At 36.3% G+C, this 16,769-nt stretch overlaps 1 protein-coding gene across 2 annotated transcripts in view; it reads left to right on the top strand.

The window, feature by feature from the left end:
• LOC150097869 (uncharacterized) overlaps positions 1 to 16,769 on the top strand; it is a 622,248-nt gene that overhangs the window by 89,763 nt on the left and 515,716 nt on the right. For both annotated transcript variants that reach the window (XM_090405962.1, XM_090405961.1), the window contains exon 2: positions 3,798 to 3,928. In XM_090405962.1, coding sequence (XP_090262088.1) covers positions 3,798 to 3,928 — 131 coding nt within the window. The remainder of the gene's footprint in view (positions 1 to 3,797; positions 3,929 to 16,769) is intronic.

The following is a 16,769-nucleotide window of genomic DNA, read 5'->3' as shown; positions in this document are numbered from 1 at the left end:
GTTATGAGGATTTCTAAACAATACACCATAAAAGGGCCAATTCCTAGGTGCTGCATAAGGGAGCTAGAATGATTTTTTTTGCATACAGACTGGCGGATGCATGTAAACATTGTCCAAGAGGATGATGGTGAATCAGTTATACCGGTCACCAAATTATAAACCTTAATGTAGATGTATGTAAACATCACAGAATAACTCTTCATGTAGATGGTGTGAGGCAGACAGATGCAGAAGAGGTTGTTCAAATAATGACTACCAATTTTGTTAAAAGCTATCAACCTGGTGTATGCAACATTGAACTCACTGCTACTGCTTCACTGGAGAAGAAACTCATCAAAAAAGGTATATGAAGAGGAGGTGTTAAAGCTGTTGCACAAACTGAATAAGAATTCAGCAATAGGGGGCTGACGAGATATCAGCACAGGTGCTAAAAGAGTGTTCAGCTGAACTGGCTATTCCTTTGAACCAGGCTATATAATTTGAGTCTCAGAACAGGAATGATTCTGTAGGAGTGGAAAGAATGTATGATAATTCCATTCCACAAAGGTGGTGCAAAGACTGATGTAACCAACTATCGGCCATTCAGCATCTCAGGAGTGGTGGTGGTGATTTTGGAAAAATTGGTTAGAGCTCGCATTCAGATGTGTTGAGAGTGAATCTCTACTTTGCAAGGAACAGCATGGGTGTACAAAGTGAAGGTCATGTTTTACCAACTTGCTCACATTCTATAATAATGTTATGACTGAATTAGGCAAGGGGAATGGATACACCATGATACTTTTGGATTTTGTTAAGGCTTTTGGCAGAATGCAGCATGGTAGACTGTTGCATAATTTGGAGAGTATGTTTTGGATTATAAAATATTAGCATGGATGAGAGGATGGCTGACTGACAGATATCGAAACGGGGATGTGAGTCTGGAAGCTTAACCCTTCCAGGGTTAGCATCCCTGGTAGGGTTAAGTTTCCCCGCTTGCAATAACTCATCAGATGAAGGCTCTGACTCTCATTGACTGGAGCCAGGAAACTCATTGAGTGTGAATCCAGATCAAAAGAAAGCTCTGCAAGGACTGTCATCAACCCATTTCATCAGGTTCTCATCATGCTTGTTCCGGCAGTCAAGGGGTTCCCAATCTCAGACACTTCGTATGCCAGGTCTGTGATCGTGCATTCTCCACTGCAGTCAGCCTTGACATGCATTGCACCTCGAAACATCCAGCTGAAGCGAATGCTGCAATAAGAATGGAGCACATCAAAGCATGTTGGACTTCTGAAGAAGAAAAGATCCTTGCTGCTCGTGAGATCGAGTTGATGGCTCGAGGGATAAAGAAAATCAGTGAGGCTTTATTTAAGGTGTTCCCATTAAGATCCTTGGATGCCATCAAGTGTCATAGACGGAAAGCCAGTTACAAAGCCTTAGTTCAAGAATTGGCAGCCCATCTGCCACAGGTAGGGACAGGTAATATCTCTATATCTCTTGTCCCTGCCTCTCCATCTTCCAGCCACCATCCTGCTGTTGAAGATGAGGCGTTGATTCTCAGATTGATATCATCTCTAGATGATCCTCCTCTTCCGGAATATAACCATCAAATTCTTAAATCTCTCATCCAATCTTACCTTCTGGGAATGGATATCACAGATTAGACTACCTCCATGTTGAATTCTCCGAACGTTTCATGCCTCGTCAACATCAGCCTACATCTCATTCTACCTAACTTAACCTAACACTTCATCTTCAATGGACTTACAACCACGTTTAAACTCATTTATCCAAAAATAAATAGTGTTTAATATAGGTGCAGAGTCCCCATGAGCTGCATTTAACTTGGTTTTGATCTGCGCGGTCGTTCACTTCTTCAAATAAAAGTGTTTTATCACTGCACAAAACTCATTTTTCTCCATTTTTATGAATAATGCAAACACGGTCATTTTAAATGTTTTCCAAACGAGATCTACGCGTCATACGTGGCTAAAATTTTGTCAGGGGTCATGAAAAAGATGATCCGTGCCGACACTGGTATGAATGAACGAATTGTGTCACCGTTTATTGGAAATTCACCAAACTTTTCAAACAACCCAAATTAGTCATCTGCCATGACTCCAGTGTTGTCAAATCTTATAATTTGGTCTTCTAAAGCACTTCTAACTGCATCAGTCCACTTATATCTTGGTCTTCCTGTAGGCCTTTATCCTGCAATCTTGGCAACAAGAATTGCTAGATAAAGACCCAGATTATCAAACAAGATTAGCCCCATCCACATGTTCTTGCATGCTATCAATGTCAGGTTCCTTTCTTTAATATCATCATTTTTAATATTATTCTACAATTAATGCCATCCATTCATCCCATAATTTTCCTCAGAAATCTCATATCTGTGGTCCCTAGTCTTTGATAAACTTTTACTTTTAACCCAGCTCTCAGATCCTAAGTTAAATTGGTTTGAACACTATCTTATATACAGCTCATCTCTTATTCTGCATAAATTTATTCAGTTGACTCACCACCACACCCACCATCTTTGCTAATTTTATTGTTGTCTATTTTCAATAAAAAGTGTGCTTAAATAAGGTGAAATGTTTTAATTGTTCTATAAGTTCTCCATTCAAAATGCAGTTCATGTTTTTCATGTTCATGCCTTTCTTTTTTCTTTCTTTCATAGTTTTGGTCTTTGTATTAATTTTCATGTCATATTTCTTTATTGTTCATTTTTCTTTATTATTTCAAGTTTTTCTTCCTATCAGATTACTTTTCGAATCATTTTAACTTCCATTTTTTGCTCACTAATTCTTTTACTCATTATTAAAAGTTAGGAAAATAATTTAAAATAAAAAAGAAGTAAGGAAAATACAGTAATTGCACGAGATATGATCAGCAAAATGCGATGCAAAGCAGACGACATGAATTTTGGCGATAAATTTGGAATATAGTGTACATGGAAATAGTGTAGTATGCCATTAAAAAATAACTTTTAAAATGTTTAAAATCGGTAACTAAATTATTTGATCCTGGTGAGTGATTTTTTAAAACAGTTAGCCATTAAAAATGTATAGATCGAAAATTTTTAAAATCTGTAACATTTATTTTTAAGATGTATACAGGCGCACTAATCGGATTTTAGAGATGCACTAATCGGGGGCGCATTAATCGAGAGATTGCTGTATTATTAACATCTGACCTCCATGGAGTTGGAGACTCATCATGGGAAAAGAAAAAAAAACTGATATGATAAAGTGCACATGCAATACTAATGTGATATAGCAGAACATGGTGTTCTGCTTTGTATTCTGTTGTTCATTTAATTGCTCTTGTAGTTCTTATGCTAAAAATCTGTGTAAGCTGAGTTATGAGTTGAAAGGATCTCTTTCAGTGAATTTGACATATGCACATTTTGACTTCTCAAAACAGTGAAAACTAGTCATGTATTGATGAAATGGATAGTTAAAATAGTTAAAAACATGCAAACTACATTCAGATTTGTTCTCCCAATCTTCAAACATTAGTCTCTGAGGTCTAGAAAAAAATCTTAATATGTGATGTTTATTAAAAGATATCTAGATTGTGTCCCCCCACCCACCCAGAATATATTAGTTTTTACTTGTTGTTTCTTGCTTTTCAAGTCAATAGCAATACCAGTGCGTTATTGCTGCGTATTTACCTTGATAAGTACATTTTGTAATTTATAGATGGATGCTTTCAAATAACAGATGGTAGTGGTGTATTTAAAATATTTTTATAAAAAAATTGCTAGTACAATTTGTTTTTGTTGCATTGCAATATATGCTACATTTTTGTTCTAGGCTTGTATTGATGACAACTTGGAAATGGTTCAGTTTTTAGTAGAACATGGATGTGATGTTAATCGTGGTGACAATGAAGGATGGACACCACTGCATGCAACAGCATCTTGTGGATTTATTAGTATTGCAAGGTACATAATAAACTATAAGATTGTCAGAAGAATTATATATCCTTAATTCTAAATTGTAATATAAAAATATATAAAGTTTGTATGTAATGTGCTAAGATTACTCTCCTTAAGTTCACAACTGCAAAAATCTTTATGATATTATTGACGTTACTGATAGCTATTTTAATCATTTGCCAATCCAGTTTTCAAAATATGTGTGCTTTATGAAAGTAATTTCCCTGTTTGATCCTCTCATGCTTTTTCATTCTCCAAAAGTGAGTAGATCAAAACACTCTTTAACCTTAATTTTTAGGAATTGGTAGGCATCTGCTTCCACCCTTTATCAGTTGTTGAATTCATTTCTACCACTAATCTGTAGACTTATCCATGATAAGAATATAGCAAACAGCTGCTGTCATCTCATGGAAATTCCTAAACCATAGTGGTGTGAAATAGGGCAAGTTATTCAATTTTTCTGAGGAGGTTAAAACCTTACTTTGCCTGCATGTAACACTGGCTGACCTGACTCAGGAGCTGACTTAAAAAAGATTAGAAAAAAGTTCCTGTAGTTGGCAATGAGAATCCAACCTATTATTGGTCTTTCTTTTGTAATCTAACAGTTGAAGTTACCACAAGTCTGCAGAGATCTTTTGTTATTTATACAGTTTATTATACTTGAGGGTTTTACTATTAATCATTCTCTTTCAGATGTGAACAATAGTTAATTTTTTTCCCTCATTATTGGAAATATAATCCTGACAGCATAATAAAAATTTACTCTTTCCAACTCCATCTGCAATGAGGAATGTACTTTTTTGGAAGGGGCAAGATCATAATGTAGCCAAATTTACTGATATGATAGGTTCCTCCCCCTCCTCTCCAAATAGAATTTACCTTCTGATAAGATAAACAAACCCAATATTGAGCACTTAGTATCCATTTCACTTGGCTATAGCAGGCTATTAAGCTTAATAATAAATAGAAAAGGAAAAATTAACTTTGAGAAATAAAGGAACAAACTTTGTATTCAGTAATATGTAAGTCATCAGTTTCATGTGATTCACTTGATACTTAAATGAGATTACCCCACTGAAATAAATGACAATTTTTCTTTGACCTGTTTAAGGAAACAAACGTTTCCAAATTTTCAAATCTTTACGATTGTTTTAATATCAACAGATCATTGAGTTCTCAGTGCATCAGGTGAGAATGTAATAATGGCATCAAGAATATTATACTTCGCAAGAAATTCTCTCGTCATTTTCACCCATATTTTAGTGGCATAAGCAAATATGTTTGCATGTGAAGTATCTTCATAAGTAAGCTACTTATATACAGAGTCCAGTTGATTTCATATTAAGTCATCCTTTTGATCCCAGTGCATCTCTTTTTCCCATTTCACAGGGTATATCATGTTATATCTTGTGTAAGTCATTTACTAGCTTCGTTTTCTATCTTTGTATCTCCCATGAAGAGAATGTCCTTTGTATTACTAGGATTGCTAGATGAGAGGTCAGTTACTCTTTGTTTGAGGTAGCTGATTCATTAATTATTTTTATGCACAAACCTTGTTTGCTTACACTAGAATAAAATGAATGAAAACAGGAATGTAATATACGAATAGCATGATATCTACATTATGTAGGAAGAAATGCCTTGTGTATGTAAATCTTTGGAATAAATTTGAGGGTACGGTACAGGATATTGATGTAGACCATTTGTTTACTAAGGTGTCTGCATCTGAGTGAGAGTGATAGTGTGAATCTGAGTGGATTACTGCTGAATGGAGGAAGAGGAGAGTGTACCTAAGCTTGAGGGAATCAAAAGTTTTATAATTGTGCTGTAAATATATGCTATTAGAATAGGTTTGAGATGAAGTATGGTGGAATGAAAGATCTTCTATTGCATCAATCTTATGACTGGTAGCTCAGCAGCATTTCCTTTCATTCTTCTCTTCTGTTTGCTTTCCTCTTTATTTCGTAGTGTGTTTTTAGTCCCGTGCTTTGTTTTATTTGATCAAAGTATCTTTTTCTTGGTCTTTCTCTTTTTCCTTTGAATGAAAGATAAGGCTGCAGGAATTGCCTGAGTGGGAACAGTGAAGTCGAAGGTCTTATGGAATGATAAACTGAAGTATTGTGGGAAGGAAAGGTAACCAATTGCAAAGCATTTCCTTATATAGCTTATGTATGCATTTCCTTTCCTGCTATAGCTACATAAGCTATAGCAGGCTATTAGGCTTGCTATAGCTTATGTAGCTTTCCACTGAGGAAGAGTTTGTATTCATGATTAAATAATGGATTTCTAACAAATACAATATGACAGATAAAGCATTTTATAAGAAGGAAATAGTAAATGGGGTTGTTGTTGTCAAGTGCATTGAAGATCTTCTAGATATGACTGTGGGGCGCATAGAACTGCTTTGGCAATCTGTTGAACTTTGATGGAGTAGAGCTTTTCTATAGAGTTATTGCCAATTTTCTGTAGAGCAGTGGCAATTTCTGGTTAAATTTTAGTAAGGGGTATAATGACTGATGTTTTCCAAATTTTGGCAGTTTACCTGTATTCCAGGAAGTGTTAAATATCTTCAGAAGGTAGTTTTTGGCTATTTCTCCCATGTTTTTAATCATGTGTCCAAAGATAAGATCAATTTTGGGTGATTTGTCATGGTCAATTTGACTAATTGCAGTTTCATTGTGCAGTCCTGAGTAAAGATGTCTTCAGAAGAATAGGTTCTGGATTGTATTAGCAGATGTTTGCACTTTTTCTGCACCTTTTGATTTCTTTGTCATACTGCCATTTCCTTACTTTAGACTAATGTTTGACTAGAATATTTGCCACCTGTAGCACAATTGGAAGAACAATGGTACGTTGCACCCTTCGATTAGAAAAGGCCTAAGTTCAATTATCGTCGTGATGGGAGGAATCTTTATATGGACTTTTTCAATTGAAGGTGAGTTCGCTGATCTCATATGGAGGTAGCAGGGTTTTTCTTCCGGAAACTCGAGTTTTTCATCCCGCATACAGACAAATCGGCCCTTCAGAACACACACAATTTACAGACAAAAACTGCTAGCTGTGATGGTTGCAGGCAGTAGATGGTGTTGATGTAGGTGATTGGTAGTGGAGGTTCTGTGTACTGGTGGAGACGGAGAGTTGTACAGTGGGTGTCCTCCTGCGATGAGTCTTCAGACTCCTTGGAGGTGTCATGGGTAATAATAATAATAATCTGTTTGTTTGTTGCTGCTGCTATATTAATTCCTGAGGTGATTGTGTTTGAAAAGTGATCGGTATCTGGAAGTGTTGCATTATTTAATAATCTGATGATATTCCAGTGTTGTGAGTCTTTTCTTGGATCTAGTCTATTGCAGAATTCTTCATACTTTTCTTGTTTGCAGTTTGAAATTTCATCTTCAGTGTTTTTTGAGTTAATTGTATTAACTTCTTTCTGTTTTCTTCTGTATTATTTTGTTTTACTGTTCATTGACAATATCTCTTTCGATCATCATAGCATTTATATTATGATCTTTCCAAAATGGAACACAATTCTTTTTCCTGAGTCCTCTGGGCATTTGAATTTTTTGCAGCTCTCTGTATAGTGTTCGTTAATTCTAGTAGTTTCTGATCAAGTTCTTTACTAGTGGGTGGGCCAATGCAATATGTTTTTAATAGTTGTGTGTATTTAGGCCAATTTTGCTTTTCTGAAGTTCCAAGATATCTTTTTCTGTGATTTTTGGTCTAACTGCAAATTAATGGTTGTGATAATAGGGCTACGATCACTGATGGCATTCTTTAGCATTTTCCATTGGGTAAGATTTGCAGTTTCATAATCTACTACTATTTGATGGAGCAGCAAATCATCTCATAAAATTTGTTGCACATGTTATGTGTATTTTTCTGGTTTGTGTATATTTCACTCCGTTTTCCAAGAATTTTATTTTGTTTACTGAGACTCAGTATATGTACATAACATCCGATTGTTATCGGAATTATCCACGCTTTTAGGAATCATAAATTCATTATTTATTATTATTATTTTTTTAGTATCAGCGGTTCTTCTGTCTTATCAATCTTACATATGCTGGTATTTTGTTGAAGATCAACAACGTCTTATAATACACAGAATATTCATTTTTATTCAGGAATAGATATTTTTTACTGTCTGTTGCTTCCAAAGACTAGCATAAAAATGTCTCTATATACGTTTAAAAACTTTGCAACCTCAACAGATGCTATACTGCACAAGCAAAAGAAAAAACAATTAGCATTTTTTTCCCTAACATTCACTTTCAAATTTTCAGTTCCAGAAAACATGCGTAACAACTGTTTGTAATATACATCGGATACAAAAAGCGATCAACTCATGACAAGTGACAACGTTCAATTGGATTGGTTGACACGAGTGAGTGAGTGCTGAGTGAGACCAAAATTTTAGCTCACCTAGCCACGCCTTCTCAGTGGTTTAAAAATACTACAATGCTAAGATTTTGACCTGCTGCACCCTCTTTACATATTTTCAAAGGGCACAAAGGTGCAGGCATTTTGAAAGCACACCCGGGCTATTAACGCGGATGTGACGCAATATTTACGTGTCGAAAAGTGCCCTCTTCACGAAGCACGAATGCTTCATTATCCTCGTGAAGAGGACAATGAAGCATTAGTATATTGTGTTTAATTTTAGGAATCCCCCTGATATATATACCCCCCCCAAAAAAAAAAAATCCAACAAAATATCACAATTCCATGTAATCACATATCTTCCATGTTGACTTCACTTATGTAAAGACATCCAAACTTAATATGTCATTCATCACTGACTCAAACAACTGGTATCATCTGCGACATCTCACCTTAGCTTTTTTCACTAAATTCTCCATGGCTTTTGTAAGAAGGATGGGACTTAGACTGAGTTCTATCCCATGCCAGAGTTTATTGGACTGAGAATCCTCCTTAATATGATCAACTTTGGCTCAAGATATCGTTACCTCACTTTGTTGTCTTCATTTGCTGGCTCTACATCCTGTGTCCAAAAAGAAACCGAATTTTTCGAAAATAAGAAGAAACTAGTGGCGCCACCTGTTGCATCTTTTTGTTGTCGAAGGCAGCAACCTTCATTAGTGTTGTATCAACTGTTTATGACATTTGTTTAATTAGAAGCCGAGTTATAGTACCAAGAGTGACAGTGTGTTTTGACGAACGGTTGGAAAATGAGTTTCAAACAGAGCTGCGATTGACTTTTATGTTAAACTTGGTAAAAGTTTTACCGAAACACATCAAATGCTTCAAAAAGCATACAGTGATGAATACTTATCCCGTACTCAAGTTTACGAGTGGTTTAAGTGATTTCAAAGTAGTCATGAGATGCTTGAGGACAACGAAAAGGCAGGAACTGGCAGCATCATTGGCATGCCTGTTTAATAAGCGTTTTGCGACAGCACAGATTCCAAGGGAGTGGAAGGAGGGTAAAATTATTCCACTGCATAAATGCTGTGATAAGACTGTAGCTTCAAATTATAGGCTGGTCTGTATATGTGGAGTTGTGGTGAAGATCCTGGAGCGATTGGTGAGAAGTAGGATACAGAAATGGTTGATAACAGCAGTATCAGCATGGGTTTTTAAAGGGGAGATCATGTTTCACTAACTAACTTATGTACTATAACAAGGTGACAAATACCTTGGACAGAGCAGATGCATATACAGTGGTATATATACTTGGATTTTGCAAAGGCTTTTGATAGACTGCCACGTGACAAGCTCTTAAATAAATTGAAACAGATGGGATTGGATAACAGACTTCTGTGTGGGATCAGTGACTGGCTGTCAGATAAGTATCAGAAAGTTGTATATCGGGGCGTGCAGTATCTCAAAAGAGAAAGGTCATGTTGTTATGTCCCCTTTCTATCTTACGATTTTTGTTTGTCTTACAAATTGCCTTCATCTATATTCTTCTAACCTCTACTTTCAAGACATTACCAAAATTTCTACTGCATAAATGCTGTGATAAGACTGCGTTATTGTTCCCCGTAGTATCCCTAGTATTTGTATTTTAACTGCACCCTTTGGGATATTTAGTTTAGGATATTTTATACATAAACAGAGAAAAAGAACTCAAATATCTGAAAGTGTAACTATTGCAGTCATGACACTATTTCTTGTTACTCAACATTAATTCCTTAAACTTCCCGTTTCTTATCATTAATTCCCCGCGTGATTAGGCTCGAATGTTTCTAAGCGGTGCATTGGATTAGCGATATCAGACAACTTTTTTATCATTAAACAAAAGGTTTATTATTTCTCTAAACATGGTACATATCAAAATACTCAACTAAATTACTTACACACTAAAATTAGCGTAATACAAGTAGATGGGCTATGATTCGACAAAAGTTACTACGATCATGCCGCCACAACATTTCATACAAAACACGAATTCACTTAACATGGACAAATTAGATTACCACACACTATTAGATTATTCAACTTCAAGTACACTAACAAAATCATTAACTACTCTAGCACATACTTATGACAATTCCGATTCTCTACACATCACACTAGGCATTCAAATTCCTCAGGCTACTTGATTACTCAATTCACACTAATCAAACTCAATATTAACAAAACCATTTACTTCATTAACACACAACTATGTCATTAACTTTCCTTTTACAATATAGTAGGCACTCAAGATTCTTAGGACAGTTAATTATTCACAAATTATCAACACTAGCTAGCTTACTTTTAACACTCTCTATCAAATTCTAAAGTCCTATTATAATTTCTCCCTAATCACTTTAACAGTTCCGTATTATGACAATGGTACCTATGACAAACAACTTCTAGTTAACATAAGACAAAATTTGCAATACCTTTCTTTAGCTTCACTTACGGGCCTTTATCTTCTACTGAACGAACTTGCATGCATAACTTCTTGCAATTCAAGGCTATATAAACATCTGCGCGGTCAGCTGTACTATCCAAAACGAGGCCATCGATATTTTCACAGCTTCCTATGACTCTATGGTATATTTCGCTTTCTACATAGGAATACGGGAACAGCTTTCCCGCTCACCTTCGATTCCTTGTTGTGGCACGAGGATATAAGCCATATCTCTCCACTCAGGAACACCGTGAAATCCACTAGAAAACCAAACTAAAACCACCGCGACTATCCAAACGTTTCTTCTCCTCTGGCAAAAGGCAAAAAGGCCTCAAGCCTCCTTGACTATCTAAACGTCCTCCCCAAAAAACCAAAAGAACCTACTTCTTGAAAGAGCCCTGAGGGGGGGCTCTTTCAAGAAGTAGGCTCTTTACCAACCCTTTTATAGTTGCTCCCCTAACGGCGCCCTTTCTTACTTCTTTTTCCCGCCTCCTACTTGTTTTCCGTCTGTCTACCAATTGGGTAGCATTTTGCCACCATACGTCATTTTGATCGGCAACTCGTAACGAAGTTTCTATCCGGGTATAGGCCCTAAGCGATATTCCGTTATTTCTCTTGTTAGCCTCTATCTTAACCCCCTTTTAAACCTTTTCTCAGAATTCTACTTAATGCTTAATCTGTAGCCTCTTACATAGCGTATTTCATGACTCATTCTTTTATACTTATGCGCTTAACTCTTTCATTCTTAATCGCATTACTATATTAATTCTTAGTTAGCTACTTATTTAATACAAATTCCTTGTTTAGTCATAATACATCTTAATACATTCTTTTCTTTTGTTATCTTAACTAAACAATAGACCTTTACATTTTACTCAATTTATACTGGATGCAAGAATATTGTATTAATTAAATTATTCCTTTTATACAAGGGTTTTTATTTATGTTATTTATTTTTCATGTTAACATTCTCAGTTACACCATGATAACCGAGAATGTTATATTCTCAGGATATCAGGTGTAACAATGTGGTGTGCCGCAGGGGTCAGTTTTGGGGCCATTGTTGATCAGTTTGTATGTTAATGATATTGGGTTGGGTTTAACTAGTGATAACCAGCTGTTTGCAGATGATGCAAAACTGGGGAGAGCAATGCACAGTCAGGCTGATGTTAATGCTTTACAAGAAGACTTGAATAGATTGCATGAATGGGCAGGTAAGCGACTGTCAGTTCAATGTTGCCAAGTGTAAGGTTTGAGATTTGGTAAGCAAAAATGGGATGCAAAGTATACACTTGGTGGGGAAACTTGAACAGAAGTAGAGGAGATGAGAGATGTAGTAGTGATGGTGGACAAGGACCTGAAATTCAGGGGCTAGATTGCACAATTTGTGAAGACATCACATCGAATAATGGCAATGATGTGGACATGCAGAAATAGAGAGGTTATGATTTCATTGTATAAGGCCTTGATCAGGTCTCATATGGATTATTGTGCACAGATTTGGTTGCCAGGTTTTCATGGTGACAAGGATATGCTGGAAAGTGTACTGAGAAGATTCACGAAGGTAGTCAGTGGTCTTTGGAATGCAGAGTACGAGGACAGATTGAGAGAATTCAAGTTGCAGAGCCTCGTGAATAGGAGGAAGAGGGGGAGGGAATATGATTGAGACATATTAGCTGGTCAGGGGTTGTTATCAGGTAGACATGGAAGAGATTTTTCATAGAATGGGAGAAGGGAGTAGAACAACAGGCCATTGCTAGAAACTGTATAAATAGGGTGTGAGCAAAGGAGTGAAAAGCAGGTTCTTTGCATGGAGGGTGGTTGGTGAGTGGAATGCATTAACTGAGTGTTGTGGATGTGGACACATTGAATCAGTTTAAGACGCAGTTGGATGAGCATTGTATGCAGTAGTGAGTATCTTCCAAGATGAGTCTCTGACTCTGTGGAGGTCAAATGTTGATAATAATAATATAAACAGATTTTAAGACGCACATAACAGCAAATTAATGCCTATAGCAAGCACAGTAAGATTTTTGTTGGGAGTGCCAAAGCTTCCCTAATTTGTTGGATTTGTATAATACTTGCAACAGGAATTTTTCTGTTTCCACTCAAATATCGAATCTTTCTTCTGATTTGGCCAAAGCTGAATATTTGCAAAGCATGGCAAAATACTGGTTCATATCAAATCAGCTGAATATGAACCAGTACAGAATATTCAGCACAACCCTACTTTTTACAATAGATGGTCTGATGTAATTCATAGGCCTTCATCTTAGCATGTTAGACTCAAATGACTATTTGCATAGCCTGTTTATCATATTGTGTATTCTTTGTTTGGTTTGTTTTGTAAGATAAAAACGTAAGTTTCTGTGAGTTAAAACAAAAAAAGTCTGCAACATTCATATAAGAATGGCTGACTTACCTTCAATACAAAAACCTGTATAGAGGTTCTTTGCATCCTAGATGGAATTCAAGCCCAGGTCTTCTAAACAAAGGCATTGTTGATAGTATTAAACTGTTAAGCAACAAATTTGTTATCCTTTTTTAAGAATAGGTTGTTTTGCAAACTTCCAGTCTGACATTCAACATTCCAAGCTAATTTTTAAAATCTTAAAAAAAAAAAAATTAAAAACTTTCACATGTAAATAAAATTAAGAATTTTATTCAAAAACTCCAACATATTTCATCTGTGTTGTGTGGATTTCATCAGGAAGACAGACTGGTAACTACATTCAAAACATGATTCACAAGAATGAGTCCCTGTTACAATTGTTCAAAGGAACAACTGTAAAAGTTGCATAGATAAAATATTATTTACAATAATTATTAAAAAAATTATGTACAATTAAGAATGATTACTTCCCAAAACTTAGATGCCTAGTGTCAGTAGCATACAAAGTAGGGCTAAACTTGTCAAATAACAAAAGTAAACAATGATCTTGATGTTCTTGGATTCTATCAAAACAGAATGGCCAGTCTGTCCAAATAGCAAAGAGGGCATGAGCAGGGTACTACCTAATATGCACCTGGTAAGGAAAGAGGTGGTAATACAGGATGATCATAATTAAAGTATCCGTGTTTAAGGCCTTGTAGAGCAGTGCTTCCCAATATGTGGGCCGTGGTCCCCTTGGGGGCCATGAAATAATGAAAACAAATTTAAAATGTTTTAAGACTAAGTGTGCCTTGTCAAATATGTATGTAAGATGCTAAAATGTAATATTTGCATTTGATTTTTGCGATATTTGCTGTGTATGTTTTGTATCGAATATAAATACAATAAATATTAAAATAATATATGTCTGTACAATTAAGAATGATATTACGATTACGTCTGTATTACGATTTTTTTTTCCCTCTGGAGGCCGTGAAATATTTTAATTTTTGTGTGTGCCTTACACTGCTGTCTGGAAAATTTTATGGAATATTCTACATTTTCACCCATTCAAGATAACCCTGACACAGGAGTTGTGCTTGCAGGACTTTGAAAGTTGACTGACATTTGTTTTAACATTTTTTTTTTTTTTTTTGAGTGAAGTTGGACACTCCCTGGCCGTGGATGATTTTGTGGGGAGATAAGGCTCACTTTCAACCGAAGGGAGTTATGACTCTCCTCACTTGCCAGGTATGGGGGTATGCAAAACCGGCATACAATCCAACAAATTCCTTTGCATCACTCATTGGACCCAAGAGGTATCGCAATATGACGAATTTTGTTGTGCCACAGCTACAGCAGCACCTGGGCATGGATTCAGTCGTTTTCATAATGGAGCCCTCCACACATCCGTTAATCTGTACAGAAAAACATTAACAAAAACATTTCACGGAAGCCAGAGTGATCAACCCTGCTTTTTTTGCTGCACCTTACCCCCTCCCCCCCCCCTCAACTTCTGGTTCTGAGGATTTCTCAAAGACAAGGTTTATCGGGATCATCCTGATAACTTGCCATTACTGAATGACAGCATAGTGCAACACGTGCACAGCATCAGTCTCAACCAGCTGCGTTCTGCCATTGAGCACAATGTACAAAGGATGCAGTTTGTAGCATATCGGGAAGGTCAGCACATTGAGCAATACAGCCTATGAATGCATAATGGAAGTGAATAAAAATGTGTTATTTATGTTTTTGTTGCTTTTCTCCTTCTTACACATACAGAAAAATTACATTTATATTTGGTACACCATACAGTTTCCCCTCGTGGTGAATTTTGAACTACCTTTTTTCCCTCAGATATTGCTTCCGCAAGATGCACAATGGATTTCTCCAAAGTTTCACAGCATTTAGATGCTGTGAAATTGCTCCTTTGTACCTTGTCTAGCGCCACTGAAGTCCAACAGATTCAGATTGGACCTTCCAAGCAACCAATCAGATGGTGACATATTGTTGAGCATATTTATCTCCAATCACTGTTGTGTGGTCCTTGCCTTCTGTGCAGGGGCTGCCTGTTGGGAAGGCCACAGCCTACTGTGAAACCAGCTGTTGTTCAGTACCATACCACAGATTCTAGCATGTTGCCTGTATACACTTTGGCAGAGGTTTGACCCCTTTCTCTTAGAAAAGAGAACTTGGATATCCCTTGATACTTCACTCCTCATCAAACCATCACTGATATGGTATGATGATCTCTCTGAATCTTGGGTGCTATGGCAAGTGCTGTGTGCCCATCCGGTGCATATACCCAGTTGTTTTGGTGGTTAAACAACTCTTCAGTGGTGAAAATCATCTCATCTGTGAAGAGGATATCTTTCTGTATGTTGTTTGTGTACCACTTGAGAAGTGCCTTTAATTTTATCATCCTCCACTTCATAAGTTGTGGTGTTAGGAAGTGTCCAGTAGAATGATGATAATCTTTCACCCCCAGGTCATCAGTTAGTACACATAACATCATTCTCTGTGAAACATTCATCTCTCGCTACATCACTTTCTGTGTTCACTCAGGATTATGGCAGATCATGCCTTCATAGCCCTTACAATCTGTTGCATCCTAATACAGCATGTCGACCTGTGTTTTTGTGGTATCTCTTCTTTATCATTATAATGGTTAATAGTCTAACACACAAACATCCTACTTATCCCAAGCATTTTTGACATGTTGAAAATAACAGGTGGCTGCATTAGTGCTGTTATATTTCATAATCTTCCCACTGCATGTTACACCGCTAGACAACTGTCTAGCGGTTTAACATGCAATGAGAAGATTCTGAGATGTAACAGCGCTTCACAAGGTTTCATTAGTGGCACTGTGCATAACCAACATTCATGTGTGTATCAGTAGAGAGTCAACTCTTTCCCTATTGATAAACACGGGAATGTTGGCTGTGCACAGCACTACTAATGGAACCAGGCTCATGCAATTCTGTTGGCAATTCAGGAATGTGTAGAAGTTGTAACAATATTTTTGGCAAGACTGTGTAGATGGTAAGAAGGAAGATGGATTTCAAACCAGTTAGATTAGTGTTGTAGCGTTCTTCTTCTCTTCCAATCCACCATCTTGTTATAAATCACTCTTATCAATAAAACAACTAATTGCAAATTGATCACTGATCCAAAAGTAGGGAAATTTATATTTACACTGCACCACCCTATTTTCAGATTAGTCTATATAAAATAGTGGGATCAATTCTTAATTAGTTAGCAGTCTCCTCATTTATATAGGCCGAATTATTTAATTTTCACACAGGGCTTCCGCAAGATTCAAATATTTATGAACGGTGCAATAAAAAGGAACTCAGGCAAACACAATATTTAAATTAACAAACAAAACATTTAATATATGGTTATATAACAAATACATGAATTCCACTTCTAAATATGACAACTCAGTCAAGTTAGTACATCAGGTCAAGTTATTCATATTAATTCAATCTTACAAACTTTCACATACAAATTCACAGTTTCAGAATCACAAAGTTTCTTTACTCAATTTATTACAATAGAATTTCTTATTTAATCAGTTTCCATGTATCTCTCAGCTACACTCTATGATT

Source organism: Typopeltis vanoorti, chromosome 16 (genome assembly GCF_054136105.1).
Source record: "Typopeltis vanoorti isolate ZY-2024b chromosome 16, IOZ_Tvanoo_1.0, whole genome shotgun sequence".
Taxonomy (NCBI): domain Eukaryota; kingdom Metazoa; phylum Arthropoda; class Arachnida; order Uropygi; family Thelyphonidae; genus Typopeltis; species Typopeltis vanoorti.
Note: the sequence above shows the minus strand (reverse complement) of the source record. Positions and strands in the feature narration are given on the sequence as shown.